We start from the raw sequence: 18,083 nt of genomic DNA, 5'->3' as shown, positions 1-18,083 counted from the left end.
TCTTTTTCTGTTCCAAGTTTGTTTTCTCGTCATAAGGTATGTGAAATAGTGAATAGAAACCAGCAGAAAAAAAAAATGTGAATGGCCTCTATCATTTACCTTGTGGATTAGGAACATCCAATTTACTAGTATATGACTTAAATTTGTAGTGGTCTTCAGTCGTGGGGTGTTGAGCTATATAATCTTTGTACTAATACTGGATACATTTCGTGCATGCATAGTGCACCTTAGATTCATGCCACTACCACAAATTAATTTGGATTTACAGGATTGAATCATATAGAGTAGGATCTCAGGGAATCATTGTGTAAAGGCCTTTTATTTTTCTTGCTTTACTTGTATAGAATGGTCAAAGCCATATGAGGAAATGACGTAAAGAATATTTGGTGACCAGATCAAATTTTAACCGGCTGGTACAATATTGCTTGAGATGAGGATTGCTATCAGTTTTCACTGCACCGTTGGCCCCATGGCCAAAAACTTTCCCTACAATGTACATATCGTTACTGTGTGGTAATGCATGCACAATTGTCTTTGCCAAGTTCAGTTACACTGTTACATGTACATTGTAAGTGTATACATTCAATCATATCCAGGGCATACAGAAAATAATGCCATTTTAGCCATTTAAACTGACCTCTGACCCTTGAACTTTCAACTCATGACCCAAAACTTCAAATAGAATCAATGTCGAGCAAGTATACGTACTTGTTAAGTTTAATGAAGATATGCTTTCAGCCATTTCCAAAAAACGAAGGAAAAAAGCAAAAGTATATCAGTTTAACTAATTGACCTTGATCTCATGACCCAAAACTTACCGAGAGAATCCTAATCTTGTAATGTGTAGGCCACACACCGAATTTCATAACATTACATTCAGACATTAAAAAAATATTGAAATATATAGAAAAAAAGCAGAAATATACAGGTCGAGAAAATGGTGAAATTTTAGCAATTAACCTTGAAATGTGACCTTTGACCTTTAGCCTGTGTGCACAAAAGTTGTTAGGCAAGGCTTACTCCACTCATTCTTACATGTACATGCTCCAACTTTTGTTTGGGTTGCTCAAACAGTTGTTAACTTACATTGTCCTCAAAATTAAGTACTGATGAACAAATCAAAATCTCCCAAAAATAACAGGAATTCTTACAGGACTGTGCCAGTTTACTTAGAATAGAATTTGTGAACAGGATGTTGATGCTACTGTGTGTATGAATTTTTCATTCAATAATACATACAAGGAAATTGATAAAAATGTAACCTCTATGTATGCTGTAGATAAACCTGTATGTTTCCCTAGAACATAAACATTTGATCTTTATAAAAATATCTGTTCCACAGATACGAACTGTCAATGGTGTTGGTGAAAGTGACTGGTCACCTATGATTGTTGGTGAAACAAATAGTAAGTCGCCTAGAAAACGTAATTGCAGCAGCAGTAAATTGCATTTTATGAAAGCATTTTGCTGATTTTAGCACTTGATTCAGATGACTTTTAAAAGGCAAGTTATTATTTCATGGAATATAAAGCCTGGTTTGGGAATTTTTCAGCAATGTCAATAAGCACAGTAACAGAGACCCTAATTTAACCTATAGCTATGTGTGCACCTCCAGGCCCGTAGCCAGGATTTTTCAAGGGGGGTGCGGTCACTAAAAAAACGGACCTTCGGTACCAATACCAATGATCACACACACACACACACACACACACAATTATATATATATATATATATATATATATATATATATATACACTCTTAAAACATCCGAGTCAGAACTGACCCGGAACTGGGTCCGTTGGGGTCATACACCGTTCCGGGTAAAAAAATGACTTGGAATTTGGTCATGAAGACTCCGAATGGGTCACCCTGACCCAATTCATGACTCTGAATGGGTCATATCTGACCCATTCCTTGTCATTTCTGACCCGGAACGGTGTGTGACCCCAACGGACCCAGTTCCGGGTCAGTTCTGACTCGGATGTTTTAAGAGTGTATATATATATATATATATTCTTTGGACGACCGAACTACAAAAGTTGTATAAGAATTTGCGCGCGAAGCGCGCCGCAAATTGTGAATTTTGACTGTTTTAATGACGTTTTAAAGTCTCGAGGAAATTTGTATTTTTGTCTGTTGCATGCAATCGCGTTACGGTATTTCATCTAGAAAATAGTAAAAACTCATTTTGCCAGGAAGTTGCAAAGTTTAATTGTGTTCGAGACTCTGCGCGCGTAGCGCGCCGCAAAATTGAGAATAGTGACTTTCCTGGTGTTGTTTTAACTTTTATTTTTTCTATTGTATACCCGCGTTAGCAGGCCTGAAGCCTGGTATGCAAGTTTGTCAAAAACGAAAATAAATAAGAAAATTTTTAAAACAATTGTAAATGCGAACCATTTATATTTTGCCTCCTTGTGGTAGGATATTTCCAGCATTTCCGAACTTTCAAATAATCATTTTAGATTTAATAATATCAAAGGTAGTAGATCCGATTCGCAAACATCTCCAATATCAGTCAAATGTCATATTAACCATCATGCTAAGAAGGTTTTCTTTGTGAAATTTGGAGGTCAGTGAAATTCAAAAATTAAACATCCGTTTGCTATTGGAAGAAGTTGAGTGCAAATTCAGACCTAAGGCTTAGTGCTCAGATGTTTTCCTATTTGATTTGATCTGTCTTACTGTGCACACTAAGATACATACTGGAATGGTTATTTCTTATCTATTAAATTATAGTAGCATATTTGGTTACTAGCTGTCTCTAGGCATTTTCGAATTTGGGCTGCAAAGAGATCCACTACATTTAAGTTAGAAGAGAGATAAGTAAATAATGATAAAATAAACAAACAAAAAACAATGAGTTTCTTTTGTAATACTATCTGACAAACTTTTTACTTTACCATTTTACTTCATAGCTCAGCACTTTCCATTCTCTCTCATACCCTCTTACCCATTACATTTAAATGAAATACAACTAAAATGAGTTTGCGTGCCTGCATAATACTCTTTGGAAATTATAAGTGAAAATGTTCTTAGGTTTTGGCTCACTTTAAAATGAGAACCAATAGAACTGTCACAACATGAGAAAAATGTATAAGTAATAATCAACACTACATTTCCGAATTTGGCCTGCAAAGAAATCCGCTACCTGTAAGTTAGAAAAGAGATTAGTAAATAATGATAAAATAAACAACAAAAAAGAATGAGTTTCTACCGCCGTATCCAGAACAGAGCCTGAAACGGTGCAGGCTCAAGAAATCGTTTGTACTTAATACGTCTTGAAGTACTGTGTGATACTGTTGACCAACGGCGTAAATCCGTACTGAGGAGTGGGGGGATGGTCACCATCACCACGATTACAAGCCCATAACCGGACCGGCGCAGCCTTGTGGGGGGGGGGGGGGGGGGGGGGAGGAAGCTTGGTGAACCCCCCCCCCACACACACACACACACACACTTTACAGGGATCGGATGTCCCACTTTTTTGCATGGAATAAGTTATAGTGGGAGGAAAGTGGCAGCAAAAATATGAAGACGTTTTGTTCTTGTTGCTTTTTTTTTTTTTTTTGCTTGTCAGATGACTTTCGGCGGAAAATGAGACCTTAAAAGTATGAAAACATTTTTCTTTTTGTTTTTGAATATCTGTGAGAGGGAGCGAAACGACCGAACGGGGGGAGGGTGTGTATCCCTCTCCCACACGAGGAAGATTTTGCATTTTCAGACCTGAAATTCAGCGATCTGGTGCACACTTTTGGTGAAATTTTGTTTTCTTTTCTTTAAAAAACAATAAGAAAATGAAATATTCACAATATATTATTGAATGACTAAATCGTGGTATTTCAGCTCTTGCTCCGCCTGTGCGACATCACTGTGAAGGCCTACTAAACAATGGGGCCTATCACCGGCGTAGACAGGATTTGATCTTAGGAGGAGCGGTTATGTGCCACGGAGGGAGCGAAGCAAGCGAGGGGGGGGGAGGGTATGGTAGGGAGGTTTCCCCCTCCCACGATGAAATCTTTTTGCATTAATAATTTAGACATTTTACAGTCCCAAAACTGCCGTTTGTAGCTAATATTTCGCTTTGGAAACTAAGGAGGGCCGCACCGGGCGCAACTGCTGTCATCACTGGCAGCAACATCAGGAGAATGGCATAGTGGTTAAATGCGAGCGAGCGGAGCGAGCGAGCTTGAAAATTTTTGACATTTTACAGTCCAAAGGCTGCCGTTTGTGGCTGTATATTTCGCTTTGGAAATTAAGGGGGGGGGCACACCGGGCGCAACTCCTGGCAATATACTGGCAGCAACATCAGGAAAATGGCATAACGATTAAATGCGAGCGAGGGAAGCGAGTGAGCTTGAAAATTTTGATATTTTACAGTCTAAAAAACTGTCCTTTGTGGCTGTATTTTTTTTTTACTTTGGAAATGAAGGGGGGGGGGCGCACCGGGCGTAAACTGCTGGCAATTACTGGCAGCAACATCATGAGAATGGCATAATGATTAAATGCGAGGGAGCGAAGCGAGTAAGCTTGAAAATTTTGACATTTTACAGTCTAAAAAACTGTCGTTTGTGGCTGTATTTTTTCGCTTTGGAAATTAAGGGGGCGCACCGGGCGAAAACTACTGGCAATTACTGGCAGCAGCATCAGGAGGATGGCATAATGGTTAAATGCGAGCGAGCGAAGCGATCGAGCTTCAAAATTTTGACATTTTGCAGTCCCAAAACAGCCGCTTGTAGTTATATTTTTCGCTTTGGAAATTAAGGGGGGGGGCGCACCGGGCGAAAACTGCTGGCAATTACTGGCAGCAACACAAGGAGAATGGAATAATGATTAGTAATGCGAGCGAGCGAAGCGAGAGAGCTTCAAAATTTTGACAAAACTGCCGTTTGTAGCTATATTTTTCGCTTTGGCAATTAAGGGGGGCGCACCGGGCGCAACTGCTGTCAGTCACTGGCAGCAACATCAGGGGAATGGCATAGCGGTTAAATGCGAGCGAGCGGAGCGAGCGAGCTTTAAAATTTTGACATTTTACACTCTAAAAACTGCCGTTTGTAGCTATATTTTTCGCTTTTGTTTGTCCCACTTTTATGGGGGAACCACCCCCCCCCCATCGACGCCTCTTCATAATATGAGGGTGCTTTTGTTAAAAGATCTGCTCCACAGTCTTTGATTAGGGAAATATACATCAATATCAAAAGTGTACAAAGTTTATCGAAAGGGATCCTGTATAGCAGAGCATTTGCATGTTTATGATTGCAATACAACGATCTGGTGCATAATTCTGGCGATATTTGGACAATATTTTCCATTTAGAAAGTTCGAGATTTGTCCTCATCTCGGGAATTGCTTGGGGGATAAATGATTTGTCTGCCTAAACACATCCGTATAGGGGCGGGGCAAATGCCCCTTTGCCCCCCCCCCCCCCCAAATACATTCGACGCCCCTGATCTTCCCTGGGTATGCCCATAGATGTATCCTGACTGAGTCATCAGTCACTGTCGTTTCTCAATAATGATTGAGGAAATGGAGGGGGTTCAATTATGGCGATATATTTTTTGTTATTGTTTGTTTGTTTGTTTTCGTACACTATGATTTTGCAGATGGTCCCCAGTTACTCGCGTCATAGGATGTTTACAATGTAGACCTATACTATTTGACGTTGTCAATGTCTGAGCCATACCTCGCAGTGTATGTCGATGTTACTTTCTTCGCGAGCGAGCGAAGCGAGCGAGCGCCTGAGAAGATTGTGTATACATTTTCCTACAAGATAGCATATATTGTTCAGCTCTGTTACCTGTCTGAAGGCCGGCGTACAAACGTCATGCAATATGCCAAAATTGATACATATCACATTCTGCTTCCTCCATTTTTTCCTAAAAATTCAGGGGGGGGGGATGATTGTACAGGCCATCCCCCCCCCCCCCTCCTCCATTTCAGGGGGGGGGGGGATATATCCCCCCATCCTCCCCCCCCCCCCCGGGATTTACGCCCATGCTGTTGACTCAGACTTCTACAAAGCTGTAAGTGAGAATTGTAATCCAATCCGACTCATTACCTGAGATACAATGTATTTATGAAAATATATCAATAAAGAATGTAAATTAAATAACGATGCGTCACAATGCAGTCTAACGCTCTCACAATGCTATCATACATAGGGTTTTTCACTGACTGTTTTTACTCCGGAGCTCTTGCAATATTCAGGCTTTTGTAATACTATCTGACAAACTTTTTACTTTACCATTTTACTGCATAGCTCAGCACTTTCCATTCTCTCTCATACGATTTGATTGGAGCATGCATTCATAATGGAAAATAGTTGACATAATAATCTATCCCCAGGCATTATCATGCCAACATGTACTTATATATACATGTACTATATCTTTGTGAGACGTAGATATAAAATGTCTCAGGTTTTCGATTATAGTAATTTCGAGGAAATTTCTTTAATTTTTATCATATATGTAAACTTGAGGCTATTAGATTTTCATCCACTTACCTCTGTTCCTGTGAAAAAATGCAAGTGTCAACCTCAATGTCATCCACGAATCGCACGTACTCGGGCAGCCAGTGGAAAAAAAAAAAAAAAAAAAAACACCGGTCACACGCGCCAAGGGCCATGGCATGCAGTGCCAATATAATAATAGCTCGCACAAATTGATACTTAACATTTGTGTTTGTGTGCATGGGGACGATCCGATGGTTCATACAACAAAAGGGTTTCGTACAATTATTTTTAACATTGTTAAACGTACTCTTCCACATTTACGTAGCATATAATGTGTCTTTATATTTATTTGGATTGTTATCTTGAGAATTGCTAAAAACCGTTTTTATGAAAAAGTGGACCTTTCAGAATTTGGGGGGGGGGGGGGTGCGTACGCACCCGACGCACCCCCCCCCCCCCCCCCCCTGGCTACGGGCCTGACCTCTCATTACAGAGGTATATTGCCTTGAGCACTGTATCTGTATGGAGGTAAATAGTGGAAACACTTCGATGTAATTCTGCAATAATAGGTCACTAAAGAATTCAAACCATACTTCAGAGTTGTATTTATCTGTTTAATGTATGTATATATTCCTCTGTGTATATCCATACAAAGGATTACTGGACTGAATGTGTGCTTGATATCCTTTAGGTATTGTCCCTATTAATTTATTTATGCCTCACATGTACAATCTCACCTGCCCCTTTTTGCAGTAATATTGATATTTTATAATTGGTCCAACATCACATCTCTCTGGACGCTGTTTGTTACAGACCCGCCTTCTGCAATTGGTGCTATAGCTGGTGGTGTTGTTGGTGGTCTCACCATCTTCACTATAGTTGGTCTGGTTGTGGGTTTCATTTTCTACAGAAGGTTTGTTTCATCAGAAGACAAAGTCATTAATACCCTCGCTTTTTGGTATAAAAGTTGTATGTTCTCTTCATGTAGAAGAAAATGAAACCCAGATTAACATGTTAATTGAGCGAATACAGCTATATATTAAAATAGTAGATAATGTATACATGAGGTTTGAGGAAAATCTGGTATTGCATTAAAAAGCAATGAATGTTTAAATCTTTGGATGACTAGACAACTACAGTTCTTGAATTTACATATATAATATAATTATTATATATAATCACATATTTTGTTATTCTGTGAAAATTACACATTCCCTCAACTTATTACTGACATATTATGTTAAATAATGGTTGTGTTACTCCTCCTCCGTTCTGAAAGAGGTGAAGTCAAGTGTAAGGGTCTACAAAATCAAATCTCCCTTATATATAAATGTCTCACTCTGAATGCGCAATTTTGACCACTGAAAAGAACAAGCCATCATGTGATTCAAGCGTAGTAGCTTGCATTGATATTTTGCATATACAAGTATACAAATTTTGGCATTCTGCAGGTGCTCAGAATTTTGTTTGTTCAATCAAGGTAGGTATGGGATGGGGTCATCTTACAAGAAATGTAATCAAGGTTCATATGTGAAACGCATGTTGCCTCATGAAAAGTTAATATTAATTGATTGATTGATTTTATTTCTGCCTTTTTCCAAATCACACATAACAAAAGAATACACACATTTAGAAATTAACGTTACACGACATTTAAGCAAGCATATACTGTCTTGCAAATTAATTCAAGGTACATATACACACACACTATGAACGTGACAGTATTCGATGTATAAGACGTGTAGCATATCATTCACACACAAAAAAAAAAAGTTCGGAGGCGAATCGTTAAATCAACACTTGTAGAGTATGTAAATAATAATTGATTACGTCGTTTCATTAAACGAATTTTAGAAAAAAAAAATATAACACAGGGGATATGAATAAATTGATTTTTTTTTTTGATATTATAGTAAGAGAAAAGCAGAAGACCGCGATCATAAGCAGCAGCTTGACATGGATCGAGGCCTCGGGGTAAAATTCGAGACTTAAAATAGATTTACATATCTGTATAACCGACGTGTCTACAAAAATAGAATCAATAGTCAAATCCAAAATATTGTAATAATTTATGAATTCAAAAGTAAAGGGGGAATTCAAAAAAGTTTTCGTTTATTTGTTATCAATAGGCATTTTTTATTATAATACTGTGCTGAGGTGAGTGCTGTGCAGTGCTGTGCTGTGCTGAGCTGTGCATGCGATGAAATACAATTTTGTTAATTTAATGTTTGGGTATATATACCTGATTAAATTGATTCTGGTTTATTCTTTGTGTCACATGTATGTCTTCTACATACTTCTGTATACAATTTTGATGCGCAGCAAAGTACTAAAACTAATACTATATCAATATAAACTGTTTGTGAGTGAACGTTAAAAAAAAAAAAACCCAAAACTTCTTATCACTCATACATCATTATATTTTGGTTGTCTTAATTTGATTAAGATTATTCCAAACGTCAGGTCCATGATGTCTAATTGACTTGTGAGCTATCATTAACTTGGGATTGTGGAGGTGATAATCTTTAGAATGTCGAGTTGGGTAAGCTTGGACGCTGGAGTTCACAGTGAATAGGTTGTGGAACGAGGAAGGGAGGGTGTTGGATTTGTATTTGTACATGAATATTGCGCTTTGTAATGTATGAATATCATGGATTTTCAAAGTTTTCAATTTAGAAAATAATGGTTCAGAATTTGCAAGATAATGTGAGTTGGTACAAATGCGGAGTGCTCTTTTTTGGAGAAGATGAACTGATTGAATTTTTGTCTTGTTAGAATTTGCCCATACCATATTGCAGTATGTGATGTATGGTAAAATCAGTGCATTATATAAAATAAAAAGAGACTTTTCTATCAAAAAATCTTTCAGTTTGAACAATATACCTATGTTTCTTGATACAATATTACTTATATTATTTACATGTTCATTCCAGGTAAGATTAGCGTCAATAATTACACCAAGAAATTTAGTAGACTTTTTTTCTACGAGGGGTAACCCATCAATATATAAATTACACTCAATATCAGAAGAATGAACGTTTTTGAAATGTATAAAATTAGTTTTATCAATATTTAAAGATAATTTATTGCATTTGAACCAGGAAGAAACTTTACCTAAATCAAAATGAAGTGTGTGGATAAGTATCTGTGGATCTTTATGTGAATAAAATATATTTGTATCATCTGCAAACAAAATGTAAGTTGATATTGGTGAAACGTTAATTATATCATTAACATAAATAAGAAATAACAGAGGGCCTAAGATAGACCCTTGTGGTACTCCACAATTGATTTTTAACCTCCTGGAGGAACATGAATCAAATTCAACATATTGCTCACGGTTAGATAAATAATAGGTGAACCATAAAAGAGGTATTCCTCGAACTCCATAATGTTTTAATTTGCGGATAAGAATTTTGTGATCAATAGTATCAAATGCCTTACTCAGGTCCATAAAAACTCCAACAATATGTTCCTTATTAATAAAAGCTTCAATTATCTTATCACAAAGTTGAGTAATAGCGTAATCTGTAGAATGGTTTTTCTTAAATCCGAATTGATTCGGAATAAGAATTTCATTTTTATATAAAAAAGGAAATAGTCTTTTATAAACAATTTTCTCTATAATTTTTGATATGCTTGGGAGAAGGGATATTGGGCGGTAGTTTTTTAGTTGTGTGTGATCATCTTTTTTGTGGATGGAAATCACTTTTTTCAGTGAGTTTGGGCAGCGGCCAGAACTGAAAGATATGTTGAATATGTGTACTAGTGGGGGTGCGATAAAATGAATAATCTGTTTAAGGAGATAAACACTTAAACCATCATAACCCGAAGACTTACTAAATTTGAGGTCTTTAACAATGTTAACTATTTCATGGTATGAAGTTGGTGAGAAAAAAAAAAGAAATATCAAATGATTCAGAGAAATACTGCATAAAATCAATATCGCTTTCATTTATGGAAGATGCTAAATTTGATCCTATATTAATAAAATGCTCATTAAAAGAATTAGCAATATCACGTTGGTCCGTAATTTCATATCCATTTTCAATAATTTTAGAACAAATAACTTTTTTATTTCCCAAAAGATCCTTAATTATATTCCAATATGAGTTTGTATTGGATCCTTTCGATTCAATATCTTTTGAATAATAAAATTTACGTGACAATCGTGTAATATTTGTTAATATATTTCTGTACTTTTTATATCTCTTAAAATCAGCATCTAATCGCGTGTGTAATGCTTTCTTATATAAGCTATTGCGTGTTTTTATCGATAACAAAATACCCTTAGTAATCCATGGTCTGCGAGGCTTTCTCTTATTTTTTCTCTTTCGTACAAGGGGTATATTCCTGTTATACAAAAAAAAAAAAACTTATTTATAAATAATTCATATGAGCTGTTAACATCGATTCACCGAAAACAGAAGAAAAAGGTCGCATACTTTTTTTTAAAAAAAAGTATGACAAGAAATTTGCATCCATCTGCGCATACCAACTTTCCAAATAGTGACATATAATGAAAGAATTTGTGTACACTTTACGCTTCTGAATGCTGTACAGAAGAAGTGACGAGAACCAGGATAAAGAAGACCTTGATGGCAGAAATGGTGAGTAAAATCTTTGAACACAACTCTGTGTATAGGCATAATGCTTCTTTCATTGTAGTGAAATAATGGGGTCTCAAGAGATTAATGTTACCTGGAATCGTAAAATTTAGTTATTTGAATCAACTTTTCATGATGTGGTAAACTCATAATCAACAAATAAGGGTGATGTTGTGAGTGAAAATACGGATGAGGGGATAGATCTTCTTGTCCAACAACTGAAGTTTTACATTTCATTAATATCTCCAATGTAACTCCCTTTAATCTTCATTTAGAAATATGATGAAAGCTACAAAAATACAGGAATAATTTCATAAGAGAGACTTTTCTGCATACTTATTTCCTATAAACCTACATTGAACCTCATGCTCATTGATTACTCATGCCTCCAAAAGCCCCAAAGTATTTCGAAGAATTTTGAAAGAGTAAAATAAATGAAACTAGGGCAAATTCTTAGAAAATTAAACTACTCCACCAACTCAGATGAGAATATCGCAGTTTTGCAAATTCACCATGTACCCAATATTTAAAAGACCTACGACAAGGAAGGGAAGCACTTCTGCCCCTCATTAAAACACCCCTATAAAGTGAGTGACTTAGTCTTGATGGTGACAATTCTCTAAAAAAGAAAATGTGTGGTCATCATCTCCTTCATAAATGAAAAGTTGACCAATCCAGTCTTCACTATGATGATTCCAATTTAACTAACTGTGGCATCACTTTGAAATCAAATAAACACAATTTTTAGGATAAAAATTCTCATCAGGAATACATGTGTGTGGCACAATCCAGTCTTGACTACACCCGGATAACAACAATGATATTTTTGTCCAACAACATCTTTTTCTTTTGATATATCATCTTCTCTGAAATTAAACAAACCAGTCTTTACAGAGATAACAGTTTCCACTCAAATGTTTGTTTGATATCAGTTCCACAAGTGATGGATGAAGACATTTAAAGATCCTATCCTTAATCAAATCTTGCAGATAATTCTTTTGCACCCTATCTTGGTATCGTGTGCATTGCCTTTGCCATGATTATTAAAAGTTAGACAGTGATTTGTTTGTTGTTGCTGTATATGTGTTTGATCCTATCAGGTGATGAATTGGAGTATTTCATTTGCTTGAGCCTGACTTACAGAATATCTTTGTGACTCTCTGTGGTAATGAGAGAATGTTGAAATCGATGGAATGTGTTTGATATATTAATTGTAAATGTTGGGAAAATATTTAGGCACAGTGATTTGTATTACCTTAACGGGATTCATTATAACTGCAAGAACCTCACAATCATTTTAGATACTAGAGATTTGAATTGTACTTGTCACTTACTCTGATCCACTCCATTGAACAAGGAAGAAATTGATATAATTTATTAACTCTTTTAACTCTGAATTTCATTTCTGAAATCTTCAAATTCAAATTGTAATCAATGTCCTGTGTCTGCAAATACTCAAAATATGACGCCTTGATGGTCTATTTATTCCTATTGTTTTCTTTTGTTTAACAAGCCATAAATCTGAGGGTACAGAACCCCTCCCCATAGTAAAAATTCTGTTTCTAGCCTTGTACTTTTAAAGTATTTTTTTTAATAAAATTTATTTTTATCATATTTAGTAACATTTATTTAAGCTGATTTTTTGTTTGTTTTAATCGGTTTTACAGTTATAGTATGGTCTAAAAAGATATTTGTATTTCATAGTTCCCCTAATCTGATTTATCACGGGACCTGCGGCTGTACAAGCTTGCTTTTATGCAGGCCCCATCATATTTCTCGCATTCTGACCTTAGTTCAACTCTCATGTATACAGACCTTGTGATTATACCGAGACACACTTTTGTACATTCCGGTGAAGTTTCATCTAATTTATGTTTCTGTATAATGTTCGTTTTTAGATACTTTATTGTACTTTATGTGAGAAATATGAAAATACATTGAAATGAAATGAAATGTAAGGACAAACCTTGGAGATAAATGACTTGCAATGACTGGAGATCTATGTTAGACTTTGATCCACAACCGATTTTCTCAAAATTGGCATTCCTATGTGTTTACTATTCCATCGTTTATTCTGATTAGTTTGGAACATCCCATTCTTACACATAATCATATGTCAGCTGATGATCTCCTTATTCTGATTTTGAATTGAAACTATTATAAAACCTCTTTTCTTTTCTAGTATTATGTCTATGTCTTTGTGGAGGGGGGTTACTATTGTGATGTGTATCCTTCTAATGTGTATTCAGTGCTCCTGTTGCTCTTCTGTCTTCATTCATTAAATACAGATTCTGCAGACGAGCAAAGCCGTGTTGTGTATGTAAATGCTGTAAGTAATGAGCCAGATGAGCATCTGTATGAAGGTGTAGAAGCTATTGCAGTCATTGAACGCACTGCAGTCATCTCTGACTCCAAACACAAGGCCTTACCGAATCCCAAGCATTACCCCAACCACCAGAAGGATCAGAAGGATGGGGGTGGGGACAGAGAGACAGGTGCCTCTAAGGGGCTTGACTCCCTCAGTGGGAGCAAGGAATGGAGTGGTAGTCATGACAACCTAAATGAACAAGAGATGGAGGAAAGTAACAAGGGGGTTGTCTACCAGGATGTTGCAGCTCCAAGTTGTATCCCCATCTATGAGCTCCAGGCATACATTAAGAACAAGAAGGCGGAGAAAGGAAATGGACTTATCAAGGAATATCATGTAAATATTATCTCTGTGTGCGCCTATTTTCTAACCAGTATATACTGTTCTTTTATGCATCCTCCAGATGAAGTCGTTATCTGCATACAGATTCAAGAATCAGCCAAACTGTGAAGAGTTGTATGTACAATACAAATGATGAGTTCGTATATGTATGTGTGTGTATATATGTGACCGTGCATCACAAAATGAACAAAAAGTCGCACCCCTTGATTTTACGTGAGGACTCAAAAAAAGGTGAAGTGGGTCAACCGAGTAAATTTTTAGTTTTTCATATTTTCTGAAAGAGCTATCCTTCTTCTACATTATTCTTTAGTTTGGGATCATAACATGAATGGGAAAGTGTGTTTTCAGCAGTTTTTCTGCAACCCATTTTTGGGGGAGATGATCAGGTATGTCTTTAGTATCCACTGTCCATTTCTTGAAATCCTTTACACACTCTTCATTTTCAAGTCTAATAACTTTTGAAAGGATAACTCTACTGCTTTGAAAGTTGACATTAATCATGGATAGCATGTGCTAATAAAACATGCTCAATTTCAGCTTAATCTGATAATCTCTTCATTGTTGTTGCTCCTATGGTTTACATCCTGTGTTTTGTCCCTTTCATTGCACAGCTAGCATGGCTCGGTAAAGATTAAGCGCTTGAATAGACCCTGTGCTTCAGAGCCTCTTTTCTCAGTTTACACTTTCGCAGAATGTGCACTTTCTTTCTAATAGTTCGATTGGTTAGGAGAGTCCATTTGATATGAGTTACACATCATTTTAAAGCTTAGAGTCTGCTCTTTAAGAATCTATCCTCAACTAAAAATCCATGTCTGGCAACTTTATGTTTGTTTTGTGATGCAGGGTTACATAATTATATTCTGTTGGAGTAGAAATGCGTAGCTTTAAAAACACAGGTTATGAATTGCACTACTGTTTGTTTTTTTCTTATTGTTTAGATGCTGAAAAGCAGCCAGCTTCACCCATGGTATGTAGCATCAAAGGAACAGAACAAGTCCAAGAATCGCTTGAAGAACATCATAGCATGTGAGCCCTCCAAACAATTTCATGCCAATTAGCTAGATAGTGAAGGTTTAATCTTTGTAGAAAGCTTGTTGTTGTTGGTTTTTTTTAAAGAAATATGGGCCTAGGCTCTTACTGTGCTTTGCTTTTAGTAGTGGGAGGCTAATTTGCTTGAATCCCTGTTTTTGGCATCAACCACAAAGTGTCATTAGAGTTATCATGTTTTGGGGTTGTCTATCTTTCTGTCGTATCAAAAATAAATTGTGTGAAAATTGTAACCTAAATACTGTTAGAGATATCCAAATGAAACTTGGTTTATGCATTTGGCATCATATAAGTGGATGAAGCTACGTATCAATTTTCAGGCCTACACGCAGAAGGTCAAAGGTCTAAAGTTTCTTTAACTTCAGTGTCCCCCCTCCCCCACATATGTCTACAACGCCTGAGGTATTTTCATGAAACTTAATGAATATATTTCTATGTATTACCAGGTAAAGATTCTCCAGAGAAATTTTATGGCATAAAACAAAGGTCAAAGGTGAAAAGTCAAGTTTAAATGCTAAAAGTTATTTTTGTTAATTGTTCATATTTCAGCTTGTTAACTATCTTCATGAAAGTTGGTACATACTCATGAATTGCCTGACAGAGATTCTCTTGGGAAGTTTTGGGTCATGAGGTCAGGGATCAATGGTCAATGGTCAGGTTGAAATGCAAAAAAAAAAGAGATAGAGGGAGAAGAAATATATTACGGGTGAAATATTTTCTCCATACAGTATATCGTACCTTAGAAATTACTTAATGAATACGCTTATAATTAATTTGGTGAATACATGCATTGGTACACAGTGGTTTAGGTGGGAATGACTTGGTCTTGGAGTGAAAAGTCCAGAGAAATTAGCTGAATGTCCCCATTTTTGAAAATGGCTCAAAGTATTGTCATGAAAATTGCTATATTACCAGATAGTGATTATTTGCAAATGTACAACAATGGACAATAATGTTCTGTAGACCTTATGAGAGAAATATGAACTATAGTGGAGACATACCAGTTGCCAAATCAACATTCCTTTTTTTTTTTTACTCAAGTGTTCAAGTGGATTAGCATAGACTATAGGAACCTACTTGTATGTGTTCACATACATGTGTTTTACAAACATCTTTTGTCAGGGTAAATGAATTAACTGATTAGGTGTATGTTGTTCCTAAATGGGGTCTGGTTTGATAAATTACTATGCTCATGTACGTATAAAGTGTTGCCAGCAGTACAGTTGAATATTATTTCAATATTCAGCATGTTAACTTCTGCATGCATTTGTTTGTGTTTGCAGCTGTGTTCAAGTTCAGAGATTTTTATGCTTCAAGCTTGTACCAAAACATTTTGGAAATACTGGAATGGCAGTTTCATGTGAAATCAAATTGAATGTCTTCTTTGAAATCAGACATTGAATGTCTTGTTTGTTTCTTTGTTTGTTTTACTTTATATCAATGCAATGCAATGCAATGTTTTGCCAATGTTTGTATTAGTTGTTATGCAAACTTCTTTTCACAACTATAGTTGGTCCTTGTTTGTGTTACAGTGCACTCACATTATAACAAAATCTGTGGGACTGGAAGCCTTCTTATGTTATATTTAGATTTCGATATGATGGAACATACACAGTATATTTGGAAAATATGCCAACCATGCATGTATTGTGCTGTTTGTTGGCTACTACTGGTGTATGCTGAAATGCAATGTTAAATGGGATGCTCTTTCATTAATTATTGGAATTTTTCAATCCATAAGAGAGCATAAAACTAATTTCTTTTACTTTCCTGCTTAATTTCGATGTGTGTTATGGATGCATAAATTGCGTCTTTACATTGTGGACCTTAATTTGCATGTACCAACTCCCTAAATGACATTCAGTTACGGCAGTGTAGATGATGCATTTCGTGAATATGTGTAACTAATCATGAAATAACTTTAGCCGTAGGTTACTACTGACAGTACATTTGCGGTGGCCTAAGGCCACTGAAAAAAGGAATTTGATGTTAGGTCATTAAAATGTTATCTCCTGGTGGTCCGATCGGTAACTTAGTTTGAAAAATTAATCATTATATTTCATTTCACTTTGGGTCACCTTTGAGCCACATAAAAAAAAAAAACTAATAAAAACGGTGTTGAGCCCTGGTGTTATGATGCACATTAGTTCATGAAGGTATATTGATAGAAATAAATTTTCTCTTTCACATTTGACACACATTTCATTGTGAATGAAGAAGACTTTGAGTGGCAACTTGTGTACAAAATGATACATCTAATGCCAGAGAAGTCTTGTACATTTCAGAGTAGATAGATTTTATGGTCTTTGTTGCAACCTGCAATAATGATGTCATACAACATTGGTGGGTGGTTAAACGATACCAGAAACTTATGTTCTATAAAAACCTTTAATCTTGTGATTCTGGTTCTTGGGCAGACGATCATTCCAGAGTTGTTCTGCAGACTACTGATGGCGATCCTCACTCAGATTATTACAATGCTAACTATGTCAATGTGAGTATCATTTCTTTATTCTACAGAGATGAACATCATACTAGTAATATGATGATGTCGATCTACTCTACATGATACTAAATCATATTATGATTTGGTATCAAGTAGATCGACATTGTGACTTGTGTATTCTGAAAGAAGGGAAAGTTTTTGATATATGAAATATATATATATATATATATACATATTATTTCAGAAAAGAGCAACAGAAGTATACATATCTGGAACTATCACTGCATGTATGTGGTGGTTTAAGGTGTCTCTTTGTAGCTCAATATCTTTTTAAGCCCCCGCCATGAAGTGTTGCTCGAGACATTTGTTTTCACCTTGGTCGTCCACCCATCCTTCCCACTCATCCTTTCCACCCATCCTTTTGTCAATTTTGTGGACAAACGGGATAAGCAACCTTTCAAGTATCCAAATGAAAGTTGGCATGCATTTATGTATGTATATGTGGACAAAGCCTGCCTTTGACTGTAACTTGTTGCCACACACGCTCAAGGTCAAATACTAAAAATGTCTCAATTTTCCCCATATCTCTACAATAAAGGTATTTTCTACTTTTTCTTATACTTTTTTACGCTGTTTATTGCATATATGTATCATCACGTAGAGATTCTCTGGAGAAAGTTTTAGGGCAAAGGGCCGAATTTTAGGGTCAAAGCAAGTCAAAATGCTAAAATAGCCATTTTATTTCTCCATAACTCCAAATGGCTCAAAGTATCTCCATGACATGTAGTTCATGTACTTCTTGGTTATGGATTCTTTTGGGAG

At 36.1% G+C, this 18,083-nt stretch overlaps 1 protein-coding gene across 1 annotated transcript in view; it reads left to right on the top strand.

Annotated features, from left to right (window-relative positions):
* The window catches only part of LOC140236481 (receptor-type tyrosine-protein phosphatase T-like), a 98,452-nt gene that overhangs the window by 63,240 nt on the left and 17,129 nt on the right, over positions 1 to 18,083 (top strand). Inside the window, exons 16-19 of the mRNA XM_072316404.1 lie at positions 1,343 to 1,406; positions 13,347 to 13,762; positions 14,707 to 14,794; positions 17,233 to 17,309. Coding sequence (XP_072172505.1) covers positions 1,343 to 1,406; positions 13,347 to 13,762; positions 14,707 to 14,794; positions 17,233 to 17,309 — 645 coding nt within the window. The remainder of the gene's footprint in view (positions 1 to 1,342; positions 1,407 to 13,346; positions 13,763 to 14,706; positions 14,795 to 17,232; positions 17,310 to 18,083) is intronic.

The sequence above is a fragment of the Diadema setosum genome, chromosome 13, assembly GCF_964275005.1.
Source record: "Diadema setosum chromosome 13, eeDiaSeto1, whole genome shotgun sequence".
Taxonomy (NCBI): Eukaryota; Metazoa; Echinodermata; class Echinoidea; order Diadematoida; family Diadematidae; genus Diadema; species Diadema setosum.
This window is presented reverse-complemented; position numbering and strand designations above follow the sequence as displayed.